At 45.4% G+C, this 19,837-nt stretch overlaps 1 protein-coding gene across 1 annotated transcript in view; it reads right to left on the reverse strand.

The window, feature by feature from the left end:
* The window catches only part of IRAK2 (interleukin 1 receptor associated kinase 2), a 1,381,573-nt gene that overhangs the window by 327,911 nt on the left and 1,033,825 nt on the right, over positions 1 to 19,837 (reverse strand). Inside the window, exon 8 of the mRNA XM_069643462.1 lies at positions 8,305 to 8,414. Coding sequence (XP_069499563.1) covers positions 8,305 to 8,414 — 110 coding nt within the window. The remainder of the gene's footprint in view (positions 1 to 8,304; positions 8,415 to 19,837) is intronic.

Raw genomic sequence — 19,837 nt, forward strand, 5'->3', positions numbered from 1 at the left:
GCAATACCGTAATACACGGTATAGTGACGCCTAATACGCCCACAATAAAATAGAAGAGAAGGGCCCACCTAAAACTGCCAGCAATCCTACAGTGCGAGATTGAGAAAACAATCTTAATTTATGATAAACAAGGTTCCCAGTAAAACAAAGCAACACGGACAGCACAATACAATAATCAAAGGAGCACTCAAAGAATATTCAAGGAACAGAAATAACATATTTTGGGACAGTTTTACACAAAAAATTGTAAGTTCAGCACAATATAATAAACAAAGGAGCACTTACACAGAATATTCAAGGAGCAGAAATAACGTATTTTGGGACAGTTTTACACAAAATTGTGAGTTCTACACAAAGGCATTCTGCAATCTATCAATCTAGCCTTACAGGGACCATCAGAACCCCGACATGTCTTTCAATAGTGTCCCCCCACACATGTTTTTCTTGTCAGAAGTGGGGTAACCAGCCATCCCATGGAGAAGATGGATCAAATCATTTGAACATTATGCAGGGGTTGTTTGTGGTCAGAATTGTAGTGTGGAGAAAAGGAAGTCATTGCTATTGCACTGCCTTGGCCCAGCTGGCCAAGAAAAAGTTTGAGGATTTGCCTGATTTACTCCCCGATGAAAGTGTTGACTTAAATGAATATGAGTGCTCCGTGAGAAAGATGAGTAAACACTACGAAAAGAAGATAAGTACCATCCTTGAACGTTATAAATTTGGAAAGAGTACAGGAAGAGGGGGGAAAGTGTTGAACAGTATATAACTGAATTAAGGAAATTAGCTAGAACATGTAATTTTAATGCACAACTGGATGAGAGGCTGCGAGACCAGTTCATGTTGGAGTGCAGGAGTAGTAAAGTAAGGGAGAGGTTATGGGCAGAAGATGACCCGCCTCTAGACACGGTTTTACATGTGGCAAAAGAAGTTGAACATACTGACTGAGAAATGTGTTTAGGAATTGGAAAACAGGATACAGACTGTGGAAATCAAACAAGATGTACCGAAAAGTAACATCACAGTGATGAATTCAAATAGGAACAATGAATCAATAGCTCAAGTGGCAGAAATAACAAGTGGGAGAGGCAGATCGGAGAGGACTCGCAGACCACCAATGAATGAAGACAAGAGGCACAAAGGGACTTTCAAAACATATGCTAAGAGAGGAAGCCCATGCAGACAAAGAAACAGCCCAAGGAGGAGGAACACCGGCAGATGTTTCAGATGTGATGGTACAGATCATTGGGCAGATAGCCCGGAATGTCCCGCTCCAAAAAATATTTGTGGCAAATGCAAAGGTAGGGACATTATGCCAGATGCTGTAGAGTACAGAATACTTCCACAAATTGGATAGGTGATGACAATCACAGTGATGGAGATGACGAGGAATGTGTATTTGTCATAACAGATGAATAAAAGGAAAAAGAAATGGAGAGCCCTAAGGCCACAGTATGTGTTGATGGAGTGAACATGCACATGATGATCGATTCCGGTGCCAAATACACTCTTGTACCACAGTCATTATGGGACAGGAATAAACATGAATACTTACATGAGCCAGACATAATGCCCAGAGTTTATGGTGGAGTTAAAATAGATATCATAGGATGGTTCTGGGGCAAACTAAAATTTAAAAATAGAAAAGCGAATGGAACAGTATACATCACGAAAGCAGGGAGGACACCTCTGTTAAGTTGGACCCATCAAAGTAAAATTGGATGCCAGTGAGTCTGTATTGACTATTGAAAGTAATACCATGATACCTGAAATTAACATAAGGACCAAAGACAATATGAAAGTGATGGAGGGCGTTTTCAGTAATGAGATTGGATGTCTACGCGGATTTGCGCATTAAATCAAAATGAAACCTGGCTGTATCCCGGTAGAAATCTGGGAAATTAAGAATATGTGTGGACATGCAGGAACTCAACAAGTGTGTCGTTCCTGACAGACACCCACTTCCTAATATTCAGGAAATTGTGTCCACTATTGGTCCTTCAAGGCATTTTTCCACTCTCGACTTAACTTCAGCCTACCATCAAGTGAAATTACACAAGGATTCTAGATGTATGACAGCGTTTATTACACCGGATGGATTGTACCAACATAAACGATTACCTTTTGGATTAATATGTGCTGCCTCAGTTTTTCAAAAGATTATGCACAAATTATTTGAAGGAGACCAAGGCATTATCTGCTTTCAAGATGACATTTTGGTACATGCCATCGATCAGAAATTGCATGATGGGAGACTACAATATGCTTGCAGGAAATTGTATGAGGCGGGCATGACTAAGTAGGGAGAAATGCAAAATTAATCGTCGTGAAATTGAATATTTGGGACACACAATTTCAACTGAAGGCATTGGGCCAAAGAAACAACTAGCCGACGCTATAAAGAACATGCCAAGACCCAAATCCAAGGAGGAGGTACACACTTTCATTGGTATGGCAGAATACTACTCGAAATTCATACAGGATTTTGCCCTCCATACTATTCCACTCCGTGATCTCTTAAAAAAGAAAATGTTCGAATGGAATGTTGAGTGTGAAGAGGAGTTCAAATCGGAGCTAAGCAGAGCACCATCGTTGAAGAATTTCAGGAGCAGCAAGAAAACTGTGATTACTACGGATGCCAGCAATTTGGGTCTTGGAGCGGTTGTCACACAAGAGGTTGATGGAAAGGAATTTTCGATTGCCATCGCATCCAGATTATTGAAAGGTGCAGAAAAATCCTATGCTGCCATAGAAAAGGAAATGTTAGCCATCAAGTGGGCAGCAGAAAAGTTCAGGAATTTCATTTGGGGTGCAGAGGTGGAATTCCGCACAGATCACAAACCGCTAATTCATGTCATCATGAACAAAGGTTTAGATAACGTGTCAAATCGCATAAGGAGATGGGTGATACTTTTGCAGGAGTATAATTGTACGGTACGATACGTACCGGGCATAAGAAATCGTGCCGCTGACTGTCTATCATGCATTAACGGCAGTTCAAAGGACAACTGATGATTTGTGGCTGCCAGTTGGTGGGGCTCTATACTCAATGTACTTCCCTTATTTATTTACATACTCTTAACAAATATATATAAATAAAAGTATTGTAAAGCCACCGCTGTACATTATTATTATTCCGCCCTGTCACCACAAGCGTCTAGTAACGCAATTGGTATATAGTTCGATGCTAAAGACCGAACTCCTTTCTTAAAGATAGGAACAATCACAGAGTTACACCAGGGGATTGGTATGGAGCAAGTTCTGATGATATCTACAAAGATGTTATTTAAGATAACGGACCAAATGCTAGGGTGAGCCTTGAGCATTGCATTGCTCAATCCGTCAGGTCCATGGGCTTGCGATCCACTCCATTTCTTCATGAATCGTTCTATACCCTCTTCAGAATTTTGCAGTTCCCATTGATTGCATTTAGAAGGAGTATGTCGAGTAAAAGTGTCATGCAAGTTCAGGAAATGTTCAAGCCACTGCGTTTCTATGACGCCATTAATTTGAGTGGTTAGCTGAGTGACGTGAATGGCTTGTTTCAGTAGAGTCTGTGTCTGAACAGTGTTCTTATATGCTATTGTTTCAAGCATGGGTTATCCGTCTTGCTGGTACGTTAGGGCCTTTCTGCCACAAACTCAAGTTTCTGTACTTGCATTTCTCTGTTTTTAAAGCAATCGATCTTTCCATCAGAGGCATCTGATTGATTAGTTTCTTGAGATGCCGAAGGTCTGCTTTTTTCGGTCGAAGTTCTGGAACAAATAGCTGTATATTTCTGCGTGATGTTTGAGTAGTAGTCCTGGAGGAAGCCTTCAATACAGCAAAAATTCAAGGCGGCTGTGTAGGGTGTTTCATGATTCCCCATTTGACTTTGCAAGATTTTTTTGTTCAACTGGTGTAATTTGTGTTTGGTCCACCGAAAGCGTGTTTTGGCATTGTTGATGATAAGTGATGCCTTATGCCACTGTTTTGGGACATGAGGGTATCTGCAGTCCTAGGTACAATAAAGAGTGAGAATATTTTGATCACTATGATGTTTAATAACTTAAAATGTATAGGCTGCATCAAATAGTTGTTTGTCCAGATGGATGCAGTCAATTACATTCTCCACTGGTCCTCTGTACCAGGTACTACGTGGGGGAAGATCGCCTGGTATGGATCCATTAGCCATTTTGAGCTGCCTTTCGTTCATTAGGGTGCTCCACCTAATAGTGGAACTGTTGTTCGTTGGTTTTTTAATGGTAAACAGCGTAGATTTAGATCTCCTATTATAATGATGTTAGTAATATCTGGGTCGGCACTGATGGTATCTAGAAGGTTTTCCAAACCTGTAAAGAAGCACTCCTCTTGGAAATCAGCTGTATTCCTGTATACATTGAGATGGGCTATTACACGATCCTGGCAGGACATTTTTACTAATTGCAGACGATTATTCGGAGAGTATCAAGGTGAAACTGAGAGGTCAGCACTTATTTTCACTGCAACGAGAAGGACTGAACTGGGTTGTCCTTTATGGGATGACTTTGCTGGGAGTAGTGCAATTTCAGGATCGTTCCATGTAGGGGCATCTATCAGCCAAGTCTCTTGAAACGCTAAAATATCAAATGCATCAATATGATTAAAGGTGGAGTCCATGAGATGGACGTGACCACGTGTGTTCCAACTAGCAAGGCTTAATTTTTTGTTTTCGGTGATCTTGGGCTGTTATGCCTTGTGCCGAGTCCATAGTCTGATAGAAAGCGGACCCTGTCGAGCACATCTGGGACATTCTGATAGTAATCCTTCAGTTTCAGTTTTCGAAGATTTAACACCACTGATATGTGGGTCTTGGGCAATAATGAAGCCATGGGCAAAAAAGGTCAATTTTGGCTTTCCATATTGTGTTTAATACAAGACCCGAGGGAATCCACAATCCGACAATCGACAAGTCGCTTTCACTCAGGAATTCCACTTGTTCAATGTCTACTGATGTGATGTCTTCAAGTGTTGGTATGTTTTCGAAGATGTTCAGAACACTGCATATGGAGCAACACGACATTTCATTATTATGGAATGAAGCTGTGATTGCATCTTCTAGTTTGGACGAAGTTCATGTCTGCTGTAAGATCTGTTAGGCGGGTTGTTAACAGTGCCTTGCAGTGTTGATGACATTTGATCCTGAATGCCAGGTCGTGGTGGGTTAGCAATATCGTTCTCCAACGGTTGCTTCTGCCGTTTGAGATTGTTTTCCAGGAAATATTCAAGATGCGAGGGTTCGTAAATAGGCATGCAACATGGTTCTGTTTATTATTGGAAGGCACCATGTGGTGTTCCTTAAATTGTGTGGCTAAATAAAGATCCACAGCCTTCTTAATTTCAGCACGCCTCTGTTCAGTGGATGGACGGTCTATTCACGAAGCAGCATTTTCTTTACAGTTTGTTTGGTCCTTTAAAGAATGTTGGCGTACAGGAGTTTCAATGGCGTCAGCCTCTGGTTGTTCTGAGATGGCTGAGATCATCCAGTGGAGGGTGCGTAAGGGACTGATTTACATTGTGAGTAGCAGTTCATTTCTTGTCTTTAAGTAGATGTTTGTACTTCTTAACGACGGCCAAGCTAGCATTGATGATTTGTTTCTGCGAGGAAGTTGTAGCCTGTATGAAGTGTTTTGAGCTTGTGTTAATAGCTGATCGTACATACTTCATGTTTTTGGTCTTCTTCTGTTGCTTCGCCGTTAATAACTTTCTGTAATTGTCTTTCGAGGTTTTGTTCCGCATTTTCTGTGCGGCCAAAATGTCAAAGGGTCTAGGAGCTTCGATGGTATCATTGGAAGTTGGTTCATGATCAGTGTTGTGTTTTGAGCCGATGATGCCAACTGTAAGCAAATTTGTATGATTATCATTGATAGGTCGTATGACTTGCTGAAATACAGAAAGAACAGATAGTAATGGTGTGTTCTGGGCAGTCATTACAGAGCAAGTAAGCAGACTAGTTGGAGAAAGTTGCTTCAGTACTCCAGTTCTCTAGTGCGTAGTTCACGTTTTATCCAATCAGCAATTTGTTGAATTTGTACGGATTGCTGTGTGATTTTCACATCTAGCGACTCAAATTATTTAGTCAAACTGGCTATGGTCATGTACATAGCTGACAAGCTGACAGTGTAATCTCTAACATTTTATTTGGATTACATTGTTTTTTTGTATTTGTAAAGGAACTGGTCTGCGGGGAGTTGGATTGACATATGATACTGAAATTACAGACGAATCATGTGAGCAATGTTTGAATAAAATGGGAGATTGAGATAAGTTTTGTATAATATCAGCGTCTTGTAGACTAGCATGGATCTAAATGTATGGCAACGCACAGCGTTGTCGGGGAACGGTTAGTTGAAGAGATGGTACGAGCTGGGAACGTTCGGCTGGGAACATTCACTGCCACTGAAGATTTTGGGGAGAGATATGTTAGCACGATATCATTCATTTCACAATAGTCATGGCCGAACATGTTATCTCTGTGACTGACGCTATCCGGCGTATGGGAGTAACCTGCAATGATTAGTAAGTCGGTGTTGGGGGGATGTTCATTACCAAATGAAAGGGGTACAGATTGTGAGTCACAATTAATGATTTTTGACATTGTTATCACTTTCTTTTGTTGCAGGAGAAGCAGTTTTGTTGAAAGGGCCGGAGTGACAAAATCCACGAATGTCTGCAAATGGCGTTTTGTTTTTCTTCGGGGGCACAGGTGATAATACAATTGCTTTCTTTGACACTCACCAAATTGAATGAGAGGTAGCGTTGGGTGTATTTTTAGGCTTTACAGTGTCAAGCGGCATGCTGGTTTTCAGAGTATAGAACTTGGGAGGCACGCAGGGAGCTGTGAGGCGATCACTACTTCAAAGTGAAATAGACAAACCTGTACAACGTGAGATGAAAGACAGGTCTCAGGAGGGTCCGAGGTACTGCTTGCCGCGTGGCTAAGCGGCAAAGCAGTACTTCTCAGTACTTCCTCCTGGTGCGTGCTGGTGCGCGCGGGTTCTTAAAATATTGGATACGTCAGGAGGTGGGTGGGGCCAATCAATTAAGCTTCAAATCTTCAATAACAACAAACCATGCAAAAGCAGGAGAGGTCCACAGAGCAGAGTATCGCAGCAAAGTGGTACTTTTCAGTACTTCCTCCTGGTGGTTGAGTTAATTTCCCAAACTTGCCTTCAAACCATTGGGGTCATATATAACTGATGTCTGGGGGCAGGGAGATTGCTGGGTGAAAAGAGCATTTTTGATAAACCAAGCAATCACTGTGTGTTTATAAAGTTTCCCATCTGCTAATATGCAAAGAAATCCGATGCCTGTTTTGACTTACAATTCAACCTTTGTTTGTTGTGGTAACTGAAAGTCTATTAAGAAATACATGTCAGTCAATTGATGCAAGTAATTTGAATTTGCGATTATTGTGTTGTGCTACGGAGCAGGTGGTTGGTGTTATTGTGATTTCTTTATTATTCATTGTAGAAATATACACTATTATTCCTATACACACACCGGCCTGGTTCTTAGCGTTCTGGTGATACAGAGTATCTGCTGAATGATGTTATATAGGTTCGCGGCCTTACCTAATTTGTATCTACTAAGCACTATGCTGTGCGACACTTTGATTGGGGGGTGTGGCGGAACTCCCTGAGTTGAGAGTGACGGTCCAATAAACCATAACAAGAAGACTTGGCAGGGGAGACTGAATGCAGAAACAACCAACGCCTCACATACTGTTTAGCAGCTGTCCAAATTGGTTTATATGTCTTGCAATTTGCAGACTTTATTTTGTTAGGGTGTGTATTCTGACTAATAAAAAAGCAGAGTCCAACTTCCATTATTAGCTCAAAAGGGATACCTGCTGAATAATTATCAGACATGTTTCAAATTGGAAATTGTGGTCATTTATATGCTCCCATAATGCTCTTTGTTGTTATGCAAATCGCCAGGCTTGGTTTGTATGAAGAGATACTGTTTTGCATGACCTGGCCTGGGGCACAATTGCCCCCCCCACCAAGGAGGCAGGGTTCTCCGAGTACATTCTTTCCATTTCCAGATATGCATGGAGCAGATATGGCAGGTGTATATTCTCCGGTGGAAAGCAAAGCGTGCAGGCCAAAGGGGTTCATGCAATGGAAGCCGAAACGTAGATTCTAGATTGTGCTCGATTACTCGGGATGTAATTTTCTTGCTTTTTGTAGATAGGCTGTGCTCGGTATACAAACTAGGCCTTGATGAAAAAACCTGCAATTTATCGGACAGAAAGCATCAAAGAAATAAACTAGGAACAGTCCCCACCTCTTGATGTTTCCATGAAGAACCCCAACTTCATGCAGATGGAGAACAGCCTGGAGGAGTCCAAGTGAGATCGCAACACGTTTCTCCCAAGTCAGTGGCACTGAATTGTTCTGTAGGAAAATAAGAAAGCAGTGAACACTGGCACTGAAGGGAAGGCTAAGAACGCTACCGTTAGCCTTGAATGTATAATTTTTCACTATAACTAGGCAACAATAGTAACATGTTCAACTTTGTTTTAGTATGATATACACACCATCGCACTACAAATAAGCAAGTACATTCCCATTAAAAAATGACACAACATCAATGGGTGTATGAAATAAAAACTGCTGAAAAAGCCATGACTGATAAGAAAGAAATCCAACCATAAGACACCTCAAACAAAAGTCTGTAATTGCTATGTACTAAGGCTATAGAAGAGGCTCCCAATCCACACTAGACTGTACGGCTCGCTCATACACTTCAAGAGGACACAGCTCTTCAAAGAACATCTTGCAGAACACCAACACATCCGCTCCCACCCTCTTCTTGTCCCTTGCTCTTCCTCATCAGCTTCTCCTCTATTGCGCCACTGTGTCTGTCACTTCCCCCCCACCACCTGTGAAGTGCTGCATGGCTCTGTGGGCTTGTGCAATAGAACTCTCATACATGCTGTGCATGTGTCCCCTCACTACAATTATTTCTTCTTGGAATAAGTGTACATCTCTTGCTGAACAGTCTGAAAAAATGTATTATGGACCACACTCATTGCCATTGCGTTTATAGTAATTTCACATGCATAGTCCAGCGTAGATGATTGTCAAACGCCTTTTGTGTTTGAAAACAAACCATTACTTTTGTTGGTGTTCTATTTACTTTTCTACTATTTGCTTTCAGTCACTTAAATGTGTTAAGTGAATGTTGGAACCATACTGGAATTTGTTTCAATAGCAAATAGGCTGAAATCTGTATTTTTTTAAAGAGCAATAGTGGAATGAGCACTAAGAAGTGGCAATAGGTATTCTCGTTTTAACATGTTTAAAGTTTATACTTTCCATAGCACATATCCTGTAGCGTCCAGGTGTATTTCTACCTATGTATCTGTGTTTAGTTTAACATTTTAGGTATTTGGGAGAACGTTTTTTTTTTTAAACTTTATTTTTTGGGTTTTAACAAAAGCAAACAGTAGCGACCTGTACCTTACAGGTCCAGTTAACAAAGAGAAAAACAGTACGTTCATAGCACATACAATGCACATCTAATATCTGTGAATCGAACATTCATCAGCGTAATTGTCCTTTAAGATAGTCTGTTCCGCTGAGTGTTTGTGAGCATATCGGGGGTCTGACATTCAACATGGATATGCTTTGCGAATTTAAGATTGAGCGTTTACGACATCAGGAGCAGACAGTAAGTAGCTAATGTAGGGGGCCCAAATGTCGGGAGGACGCGCATGCAGGGGAAGGGTCCGTACAAAATCAGTATCCATGTCTTGACAGTAAAGGATGTCCTTCTTCCATGCTGTGAGTAGGGGAAGGTGGCCGCATCCCCAAGTCAGGGTTATTCTTCTGCGTGCAAGCACTAGGAGCAGCGAAGCCAGCTTCCTCACTGGGGCTTGTAGGTGTTTTGTCATACTCAGGAGAGCGATGGTCGGATCAGGGGCCAGCACCTCACCAATTATGTCACTCGTAAGTTGTAGAACTGAGGACCAGAATCGGGCTACTCCCGGGCAGTGCCATGCAAGGTGAATAAAGTCAGCGGAGGGGGTGCCACACCTTTCGCATTGGTCGGAGGCTTCGGGGTGGTCGTAGTACGTTTGATGCACGAAGTTAAAGTGGGTCTGTTTAAATCGAGTATTTAAGGCTACTTTTTGGGTTTGTCGAAGGATATAGGTCCATTCATCTTCGGGTATTGTGGCATGGAGGGCCGCCTCCCAACGCTGTTTCGCCCTTACGGCGGTCACAGTTGTGTCAGCGAGCAGTGATCTGTAAATTGTGGAAACTAATCGACCGTCTCCCTTTGCCTGGATCACATTGTGTAACAGGGGCCATGTCGGCGGTTGTTTGGGGAATGTTGGGAAGTGGGCCTGTAAGGTATGTCTCAGCCTGAAGTAGAGAGAAATGTCGAGCAAGGTGGTGCCGTCCCTTTCCCTGATCATTTGTGGGGTTATGAACATATCGTCTGGGATGAGGTCCCCAAAGGTCTTGATGTTGGTCTTGTCCAGCCAAATCAAAAATACTTTTTTCGTTGGTCAGGGGAATGCCGGGGATAAACTTGATGGGCAGTAACGGCGAGTATCTTATCTGTAGTTCGTATTTACGGGCGATTTTCTTCCAGATGACATATGATGATAGGACTGTGTTTAGCGTGTTGTACGGAACCGAGAGATTGCTGAAGATGACGGCTGTTAAGAAATCGGGGGAAGGCCAAGGCGCGTTCAACTTGTACATGTGGACGGACATATTCAGTGGCATACCAGTGGCTTAAGAATTGGGCTTGAGCGGCCCAGTAGTACTTTTCTATATCGGGAAGTGCAAGGCCGCCTTGCGACACCGGTAATGTCAGCGTTGCGTGGGCGACTCTTGCTGGTTTGCCCGCCCATATTAGTTCCAAGATGAGGCTTCTAATTTTCTGAAAGAATGTGCGTGGGAGTATTAGGGTATATTCGTGAACAAATAAAGGAGTTTGGGGAGGAGAATCATTTTAGTCAGCGAAACCCTCCCCCATAGTGTTAGGGGAAGCGACTTCCATCTCTGGATGCGCTCACGGAGGGATTGGACCACTTGTCCATAGTTGTCTTTAAAGATCTCGTCATGGTTGATCGACATGAGAATGCCAAGATAGCGAACTCCGGTGCTTTCCCACCTAAATCCGTGGTCTTCACAGAACCTAGATGTGGCCATTGTCAGCGGAAATATTACCGATTTGGAATGGTTTATTTTGAGACCAGAGATGCCACTAAATCGCACCACTTCGTGCATAATGGGGTTGAGATTTGTTTGGGATCTTTAATGAAGATCATCACGTCGTCAGCATAGAGGGAGACAATCAATCTATGTGGGTCCAGGATGATGCCTCTATTAATCCGGTGCGTTCTTAGCCTAGAGGCAAGTGGTTCCATAATTAAGGTAAAAATAAGGGCCGACAGTGGACAGCCCTGCCTAGTTCCACGTTCCAGCCTGACTCCGGGAGATCTGGTAGAGCCAAGGGTGATGTAAGAACGGGGGTCATTATATAGTAATGAGACCATCCTGATAAAACGTCTTCCCAGACCCATTTGTGTGAGCGTTGCAAAGAGGTATGGCCATTCGACGGAGTCGAAGGCCTTCTCAGCGTCTAACAACACTGCGATGGCCTGCTGTGTGGGGTCGAGTGCGGCAATGACTCCAAACAGTCGTCGGATACCATATGTCGTATTACGACCAGGAATGAAGCCGGCTTGGTCACCCAGGACCAGTGCGGGCATAAGAGGAAGGAGACGGTTTGCAAGGATCTTGGCCAGAATCTTGTTATCGAGGTTAATCAGTGAGATCGGCCTGTAGGAGGCGCAATCTTCTTGGGGTTTGCCTAATTTGTGGATGAGGATTACATTGGCTTCGCGGAGGGTGGGTGGAAGGATGCCTCGCTCCAGGGCCTCTTCGTATACTTGGAGGAGTAGCGGGGCTAGCGTGGAAGCGTGGGCTTTGTAAAATTCGCCTGTGAGACCATTGGGACCAGGTGCCTTGGTGTTTGGGAGAGATTTTATTGTCTCTGTGATTTCCTCCTGTGTGATGGGTGCGTTCAGTGGTTCGCGTAGGTCATGGATTACCCAGTACAGTTCGGTATCGTTAAGGTAGTTCTGAAGCTCTTCGGGGTTACTAGTGATATGAGAACTGTACAGGTCTTGGTAGAAATTGTGGAATGTGCTGACAATATCTTCCTCAGTGTATGTCAAATTTCCACTCGTGTCTCGGATACATTCCACCCGAGGGGGTGTTTGATCTATCCTCAGAAGACGGGCCAGGAGCGCCCCGGGTTTCTGTCCCTCCCCATACTGTCTGATCTTGTGATTGCGACCCAAAAATTTCAGTTCACGTTCGGCTGTCTCTTGGAATTTTGATAGTTCTATCTTTAGATCGGCCTGGGTCTGCACGTTTGGGGATGTTGTTTGTTTGTTTTATAGGTCTTTCAGGCGTTGTTCACTTTCTGATAACTCGCGCCTAATCAATTTTAGGATGCCATTTTCCTTGGCCATGCACACGCCTCTCACGTAGCATTTCAGTGTTTCCCATAACGTGCCGGCTGAATCGACTGACCCCTGGTTTGTCTCAAGGAAAGTGGTGATGTCTTGGCGAAGCTCATCAGCGAAGACAGGATCTGACAGCGAGCCCGACTTAAATCTCCAGTTCACGGGGGTTCTTGGAGTCTCGGATAACATAAAGTCGAGTGTGACCATGGAATGGTCGGAGAGGGTTCGTGGCAGGATTTGGCAGGAACCCCAGCTGTATGGACTGTGGGTCGAGACCAGTAGATAGTCGATGCGGGAGCTGGTATTGTGAACCGCTGAGTGAAAGGTGTAGTCTTGGGAATTCGGATGGGTGTGTCTCCAGACATCGGATAGATCAAAGGCCTGGCAGATCTCTGTGACCTGGCAGCTGGCCTTGGAGATTCTGCTGTTGGAGCTGTGCGATTTGTCGATTTGGGGGTCGTGCAGGGTGTTGAGATCAGCACCCCAGATGATCGTTGCAGAGGTATACGCACTCAGGTTTGACATAATCCAATTAAAGTTATTCAGTCCGTCGACATTGGGGGCGTAGGTGTTCACCACAACTATTTCTTTCCCGGCAAGGAGACGTCGCACTAGCAGGAACCTGCCCTCTTCGTCCTTCTTGAAGCTGATCAGGCTAAAACTGGCTTTCTTGTCGATCAGTATTGCAACGCCTCTCGCATATGAGGAGTACGAGGAGAAGTATCTATGGCAGCCCCATGAGCGGGCCCAAAATTGCTCTGCTGATGGTGAAAGGTGGGTTTCTTGAAGCATAGCAATAGTAACCTTGTGTCTCCGCAAGTATTGCAGCATTTTCCTGAGTTTGGCGGATTGGTTGCCACCACGGATGTTCCAAGTAGCAGTTTTAAGTAAACCCAGATTGCAGCGATAGCAAGGAGGGGACTGGCGCCACCTCAATCATGCGGTTCAAATAGAACTTAAAGGTGCGGATGGGCCTGTTACGTGTACCAGGTTTCGGAATGTGGATCTGTGATTGCAGTGTGCTTGAACATGGTTGGTAGGACGAGAACAACTTGCGAACTCCTGGATCCCTCCCCTGCGCAGGCAACCCCCAGCAGGCCCAAGATATATCCACCCTCCCCTGCCTGGGCAACTCCCAACTGGCCCAAACTGAACAGTCCCCAGTAAACAAAACAGTCAGCATTGCTGTGCTAGGGGCGCTCGTGGCCCTCCAAGTGGAGGCTGGCTCCCAACCTCAGTGTGAGTTTGTTCCATAGCGGCAAAGATGTTATCTTGTGATAGCGAGATATCTCTTGTGTGAGCCAATAATAGAATGGGTCTTTTATGGCGGATCTCTTCTCGGTCTGTTTCCTCGTTGTGGGTTTGCCTCGTTTGGGGCAGATCTGCAGCCATTGCGGTCTAGGTATTCATTAGTCTCCTCCGGCGTGTTGAAGAACTGCGCTTTGCCTCCGTATTGTATGCGAAGTTTCGCTGGAAAAAGCATGGAGTACTGAATTTGATTCTCTTGGAATCTTCGCTTTACTGTTGTGAATGAACGCCTTTGCGCCTGAACTGCTTGGGAGAAATCTGGGAAGAATTGAATCTTGTCACCATCATATTGAAGCGCGCCTTTGTCTCTGGCGGCTCTCAAAATGGCGTCACGGCCCCTGTAATTAAGCAATTTTGCTATTATGGGCCGAGGATTTGTTCCTGGGACAGGTCTTGCGTTGGGGACTCGATGGGCTCTCTCGACCACGAAGAGTTTGGATAGGATCTCTGTTCCGCATAGATCTGTGCAGATTTTTTCTACGTATTCTTCCATTCTTTGGTTAGGCTGGTGCTCTCTAACACCGACAATCCTTATATTATTCCGTCGGGAGCGTCCTTCGAGATCTTCGTTCTTGGCGCTCACCGCCTTCGCTTGTGCTTCTAATAAGGATACTCTGGAGGTTAGGGCCGATGAGCCATCATCTAGGTCGGAGACTCTCTGCTCAATCGTATCTAATCTGTCAGCGTGTTTGTCCAACCGATGTTGGAGCTGGTCGACTTTAGAGGAGAGGGAGTCTAGTTTGCTGCCTAGGCCTTCTATTCCTGCCTTGAGGTCTAACAGAATTTCTCTGATATCAAGTTCTTGTGGCTCTCCGGCTTCGTGGGGCAGTTCTTGATTGGGTGATGTGGTCTGTTGTTTGGGGCAGTTGCCTTGGTGGAGGAACAGCCTTCAAAATTTAGATTTCGCTGTGATCTGTCATTTTTCCCCATCTTTGTGATGAATATGGATGGCGGAGCGCTAGGGAGTCAACGTGCAGCACACCCGCGAAGGGCAGCTGGAGGACCACAGGGTATCCCAATGACTAGAAGGCCGGGGTTCTTGGGTCTCAGGTTTGTTGTCGCCCCATAGCCGTTATAGTATCCAGTATGGCGTGGAGAAGGTCCGCGTGTCAAGGCCGCAGGAGGGATGCAGCAGTTCCAGAGTAATGCGCCTATTGGTGCTCCCTCAGGCACGTCTTGGGTAGTGCCGCAGACTGGACCAGACCGCACTCAGGTTCTGGGGGTGTGATTACGCCAGACATCTGGTCCGGAGTTCTCTTGTTGGGTACTGGGTTTGCAGTACAGGAGGGATCTGCGGGTTCTTGGGGGTAATGGGATGATCCGTGTAGGATGGCCTTCACCCTATGCGTGTGGAGCCACACGGGTATGCAATGTGAAAGCCCCACGTGGCCCCTTGTCTGGTGAGTTCGTTGTGCTGCCGCGGTTGTGTGCTGTGGTCTCTGGGCGGGGGTGCAACCTTAGGATGGACTTGACGCTGGAATGTGGGGGCCTCTGCCGCACACCCGGCTGATCGCTGATTTTCCCCCCGGCAAGTGTAGGGTTACAGGGCGCGCTGGCCGCGAGGACCGCCGGCCTGTAACACGGGAGATCCGGGAGCTGCCAGGCCCGCCGCGGGTCCCCGTGACTGAGGCCGGGGGTGCAGGGCACGCGTACGGTTTCCTGCCGGGCCGCCGCTCCGGTCCCAGCGCCGACTCCCACGGCACCAGCGGGCTCCGCCGGCCCTCCGATCGCGCGTCGGCCCCTGCAGCCGCGCCCCTCCAAACTTCCAGGAGCTCCAACGGCACACGGCGGGTGGTCTGGGCCGGCGCGGAAGGGCGTCACGGAGACGCAGTCTCTAGCTTCTCGCAGCGCCGCAGGAACTCTGGCAAGGCGCGGGCTTTGCCCCGTGTTGAGGTGGCCGGCTCAGCTTCCTGTGTGTCTCTGTCTCCCACGGCTACAGCGAGGCCGCGTTCTCCGGTCAGGTGAATGGAGGGAGGGGGTGGGGGGCCTTACAGCCTCTCGCACACGGGCGAGACCACGGAGGGCAAGTGAAATGCTCGCAGGAGCCTGTGGGGAAACGTTTTGGCTGTCGATGGCTGGAGATCACAAACTGTCTGGATGCCATGGAACGCACGATTATTCAGGATTTTTAGGGAGCTCCACGGAGCTCACAGGGAGGCCACCATCTTGGACGGCTCTCTAGCGCCCTCGTATTTGGGAGAAAGTTACCCAACTTGTTCCACAGCATATCTATCAACCAGGGAAACATGTTGTTAGAAACATATTCAGTACATGTGCAATATAAAAAGTGTTTTCTAATCTCTGCAGCAATGCATAATTGTCTACCATTGATATATATTCTGAGTCCAGTTTACACCATTGAGATAATATTCTTTCCTTGCACCCGTGTTGAGGGCAGTGCCTAGGTCTGGAAAAGTTGTTTTGGATGGCATTTAACATTTATTCTGATATTCCAAGGACTGGATTCAGAGTCTTCTTTCATGTACTGAAATTTTGATCCTTCCTTTCCATGTATGAGGAATTTATGTGGCAAGAAAACATGATTTGAAATTCCAAACTGGCTTTAGAAAGGGACATATTATAACACTTAATGGCTTCTTAATCCTATCATTGGCACATTCAGCTAATCAGAGCCAAGATAAGGCCCTTTATGTCGCTAGTATCGACCTATACATGGCATCCCATATGGTAAATCGCGCAAAACTGCGGCAGAACTTGAAAGAGTGGGGCCTACATGAGGGACTCTTGAACATTTTAATTTACCTTCATGCTGAGAAACTGAAAATCACGTTAAACAGGGGGACACTAGTAACGCAACAGATTCAAGAATGGTTTGCAACAGAGTTGCATGTTAGCCCCCTGCTTGTTTAACGTGTATGTATCCGACATGGGCGAGGGCTTGTCAATAGTGGCTCTTGCACCCCTGACTATTGCAGTATCAAAATTGTGATGGTTAGCATATGCCGACAATGTTTTATCGCTGGCTTACACCCAGATTGGGCTATAACGATTGTTAAATTCTTTTGTCAAATATGCAGCCGACAATGATTTAAAACTTAATGCCTCAAAAACTAAAATGATAAAGTTCTGTAATAAAAGGTCAGAAAAATATGGCTTCAGGAGGAGCACAGCAAACAAGGTATTGAAAACTACAGATGAGTTGACCCATTTGGGCTTTCATTTGTTGTCTCATCTGACCAAAGATGAACTCAATATTGGTTGTAAAAGTCAAAGGTTTCATCTCACAACTGAAGCAAATAAACTAGAAGTACTGTCACTTTTCGGTGAAGCCTTTATTACATGTTTTACATGGAGAAAGTGGTGCCATCCTATATGGATTTACCCAGAACTTCGCCTTCTTACATTTTCCTGTAACAGTGCCTCGATGAATATGGGCTGTACCGTGCTTTACGAATTCAAAAAACAAAATAAATAAAAATGTGCCCATAGGCAGATAAGATTGATCTGTGGCTAATTGAGAGGAGAATGTAGAAAGGTACTTTTAATCTGCCAAATTGTGTTCTAAATTCTGTTATACACCATGAATTAGGGCTGATATCATTGAAGGGATGGTGTTGTGGTCGTACCAATGATTACACACAGGCAGGATGTTTGAGTAGTGCTTCTTTATTCGCACTACACAAGTAATTCTGGTTCCCTCTTTTAAGTACACTCCTAGCATTCAGTATGGTGAGTATATGGATGGTAAATGTCACTGCTGGTCTTTCCTGTGTGTAGGATGGGGGAGTGGGCCCCTGGCAAGGAGATTGCAGGGGAGAGTATTGGGCTGCCTGCTTTCCTGTCGCTGCCGCGCTCGTAATGTCTCTAACGGGAAGCCGCGCCTGTTATCTCACGATCGTTCGTACAAGACTTCGCACTGGACTTCCTGGAAGTCCTTTATCCTACAGATGGTTTGGTTGGCATATGCAATTTTACAGTCAAACGCTTCTCCCCATTGAGAATTCTTCGTATGAGTTTTTAACTCTGCATAATGAAGATTATCCCTGCTAAATAGCGCAGGTAGTCTTGATTCTATTACAGACAAGGAGGCAAGCATTATGCTTAATCTTCCATTTTATTCCCGTCTCCAGCAGTTTCAACAATAAACCATTTTCTAACATTTCATCTGGAGAAAAACTTTTTTTAAAAAACTTTTTTCAAACAAAAACTACATTTCCCGTCTGTCCCAGGTTCACTGTAGACCAAATGACCAGTCCACGTGACCTTAGTCCTTTCACTTCCTGTACTCTCCCTCTTGACTGCTTTTTAACTGCAATCCAACTTGAACCGGGCTTTCAGTTAGTCCCAACTTGAGTTTTGTCCTTTTAACTGTCTTGATCTGCAATTCTTCCGCTCTAGAACTGGCGGTCTTGCTCTCAACAGCTCGTCCGTCTCAACTCCTTGGTTCAACTGTTATTCTGGTCATCTCCTAATGAAAGATACAACAGATTGTGCTAGGGAGGCGGATACCCAACCTATTCTGGGAGAAATGTTTTCATGAGTACATTGTTATAATTTTACATTAACTCTCCTGTGTATCTAGGGCGGGAAAGAAATGCTCGCCTCCTTGTCTGTAATAGAATCCAGACTACCTGCGCTATTTATTTATTTTTTTTTTAAATGTATTTATTGGTTTTAACAGAATAACAAAAACAAGTATACATCACTTGAATATCAGGCAAATAATCAAAAAGTAACGTAACCCTCCCACCCCCACCCCCCCAACTCAAGACCAAGTAAACATTATTGTCCCATTACGATCGGCCAGATTGATGGCTAGGGAAGTCCGATCCATCCGAGGCATCGTCAGAGTTATTAGGATGCAGAAGTGGCTCAGTCAAGGCCACCCAGCGTTGTAGTTCTCCGCTGGAGTCTAGCCTTTGTTCAAGGATTGCCGTTTCCCACGCGCCAGTCTCTGCCGTTATCCATTTAGTCAGGTCCCCCCACCACAATGCCTCATGCGGGGCCCTAGGGCTCTTCCATCCCATGGCTATGCGCCTCTTCGCAGTTATGTAGATCAAGTCTTTGAGCTTGTTCAGAGGTTTGTTTTTGTGGTTGCGTTTGCATCTGCCCAGGATGCATACAGCGGGGCAGTTCACCTCTAGCTCGATGTCTGCGTCCGCCACCCTCCCTTGAACCCGTGTCCAGAAGTGGCGTATCTCCGGGCAGCCCCAGAACATATGCGTCATACCCGCCTTCGGCTCCCTACATTTGGGGCACAGCTGGACCTCGGCTCCCCTGAAATTAGATATAGCCTCTGGAGTTAGGTAGGATCTGTTAGTGATGTACAGTTGGATGAGCTGCAAACGGGCATTCCTGGAGACTTTTTTATGGTAGTGGGTTATTTTCTCCCATACGGCATCCGTGAAGTCTAAGCCGAATTCGATTTCCCATTTTGCTCTACATTTAAGCTCGGTGTTGGTCGTGCCCAGGAGCAGGGTTTCGTACAATCGCGAGGTTTCATGGCCGCCCTCGGCTGTGTTCAATAATGCTTCTATGACCGTATTTTCCGTCATGGGGGTGGTGGCCTCCGGCCATCTGACCCTCATGGCGTGTGTCACTGCCCCGTGGAGCAAAAATTGGCCAGCGGGTAATCCCGTAGTTTCAGTAAGATCAGGAAAGGGCATGATCTCTTCATCCCGCATTAAATCTCCCAGGGTGGCCACTCCGTGAGGCTCCCACTGGGTGCGTGATTCGTGAAAGCCCCATGGCTGATGAGCCATAATTGCTGCTATAGGGATTTGAGGTGAGAAAGGATCAGCTGGCCCTACAGTTTTGCACGCTCTGTTCCAGAGCTTTATTCCAAGTCTAATTAAGTATGGAAGGGGCTGCGTGAATCTGCCCTGTGCCCACAATAGGTCCCTCAGGAGGAGGTCGGGTAATGCAGGTTGGAGGAGCCTAGTGTCCGAGGTGGTCTCATCGGCCATCCATCGCATCACATGCCTCAGCTGGCTCGCCAGATAGTACAATTCGAAATTAGGGACCTTAACTCCTCCCCTCTCGTAAGGTCTTTGGAGT

The sequence above is a fragment of the Ambystoma mexicanum genome, chromosome 2p (assembly GCF_040938575.1).
Source record: "Ambystoma mexicanum isolate Mex_15411 chromosome 2p, UKY_AmexF1_1, whole genome shotgun sequence".
Taxonomy (NCBI): Eukaryota; Metazoa; Chordata; class Amphibia; order Caudata; family Ambystomatidae; genus Ambystoma; species Ambystoma mexicanum.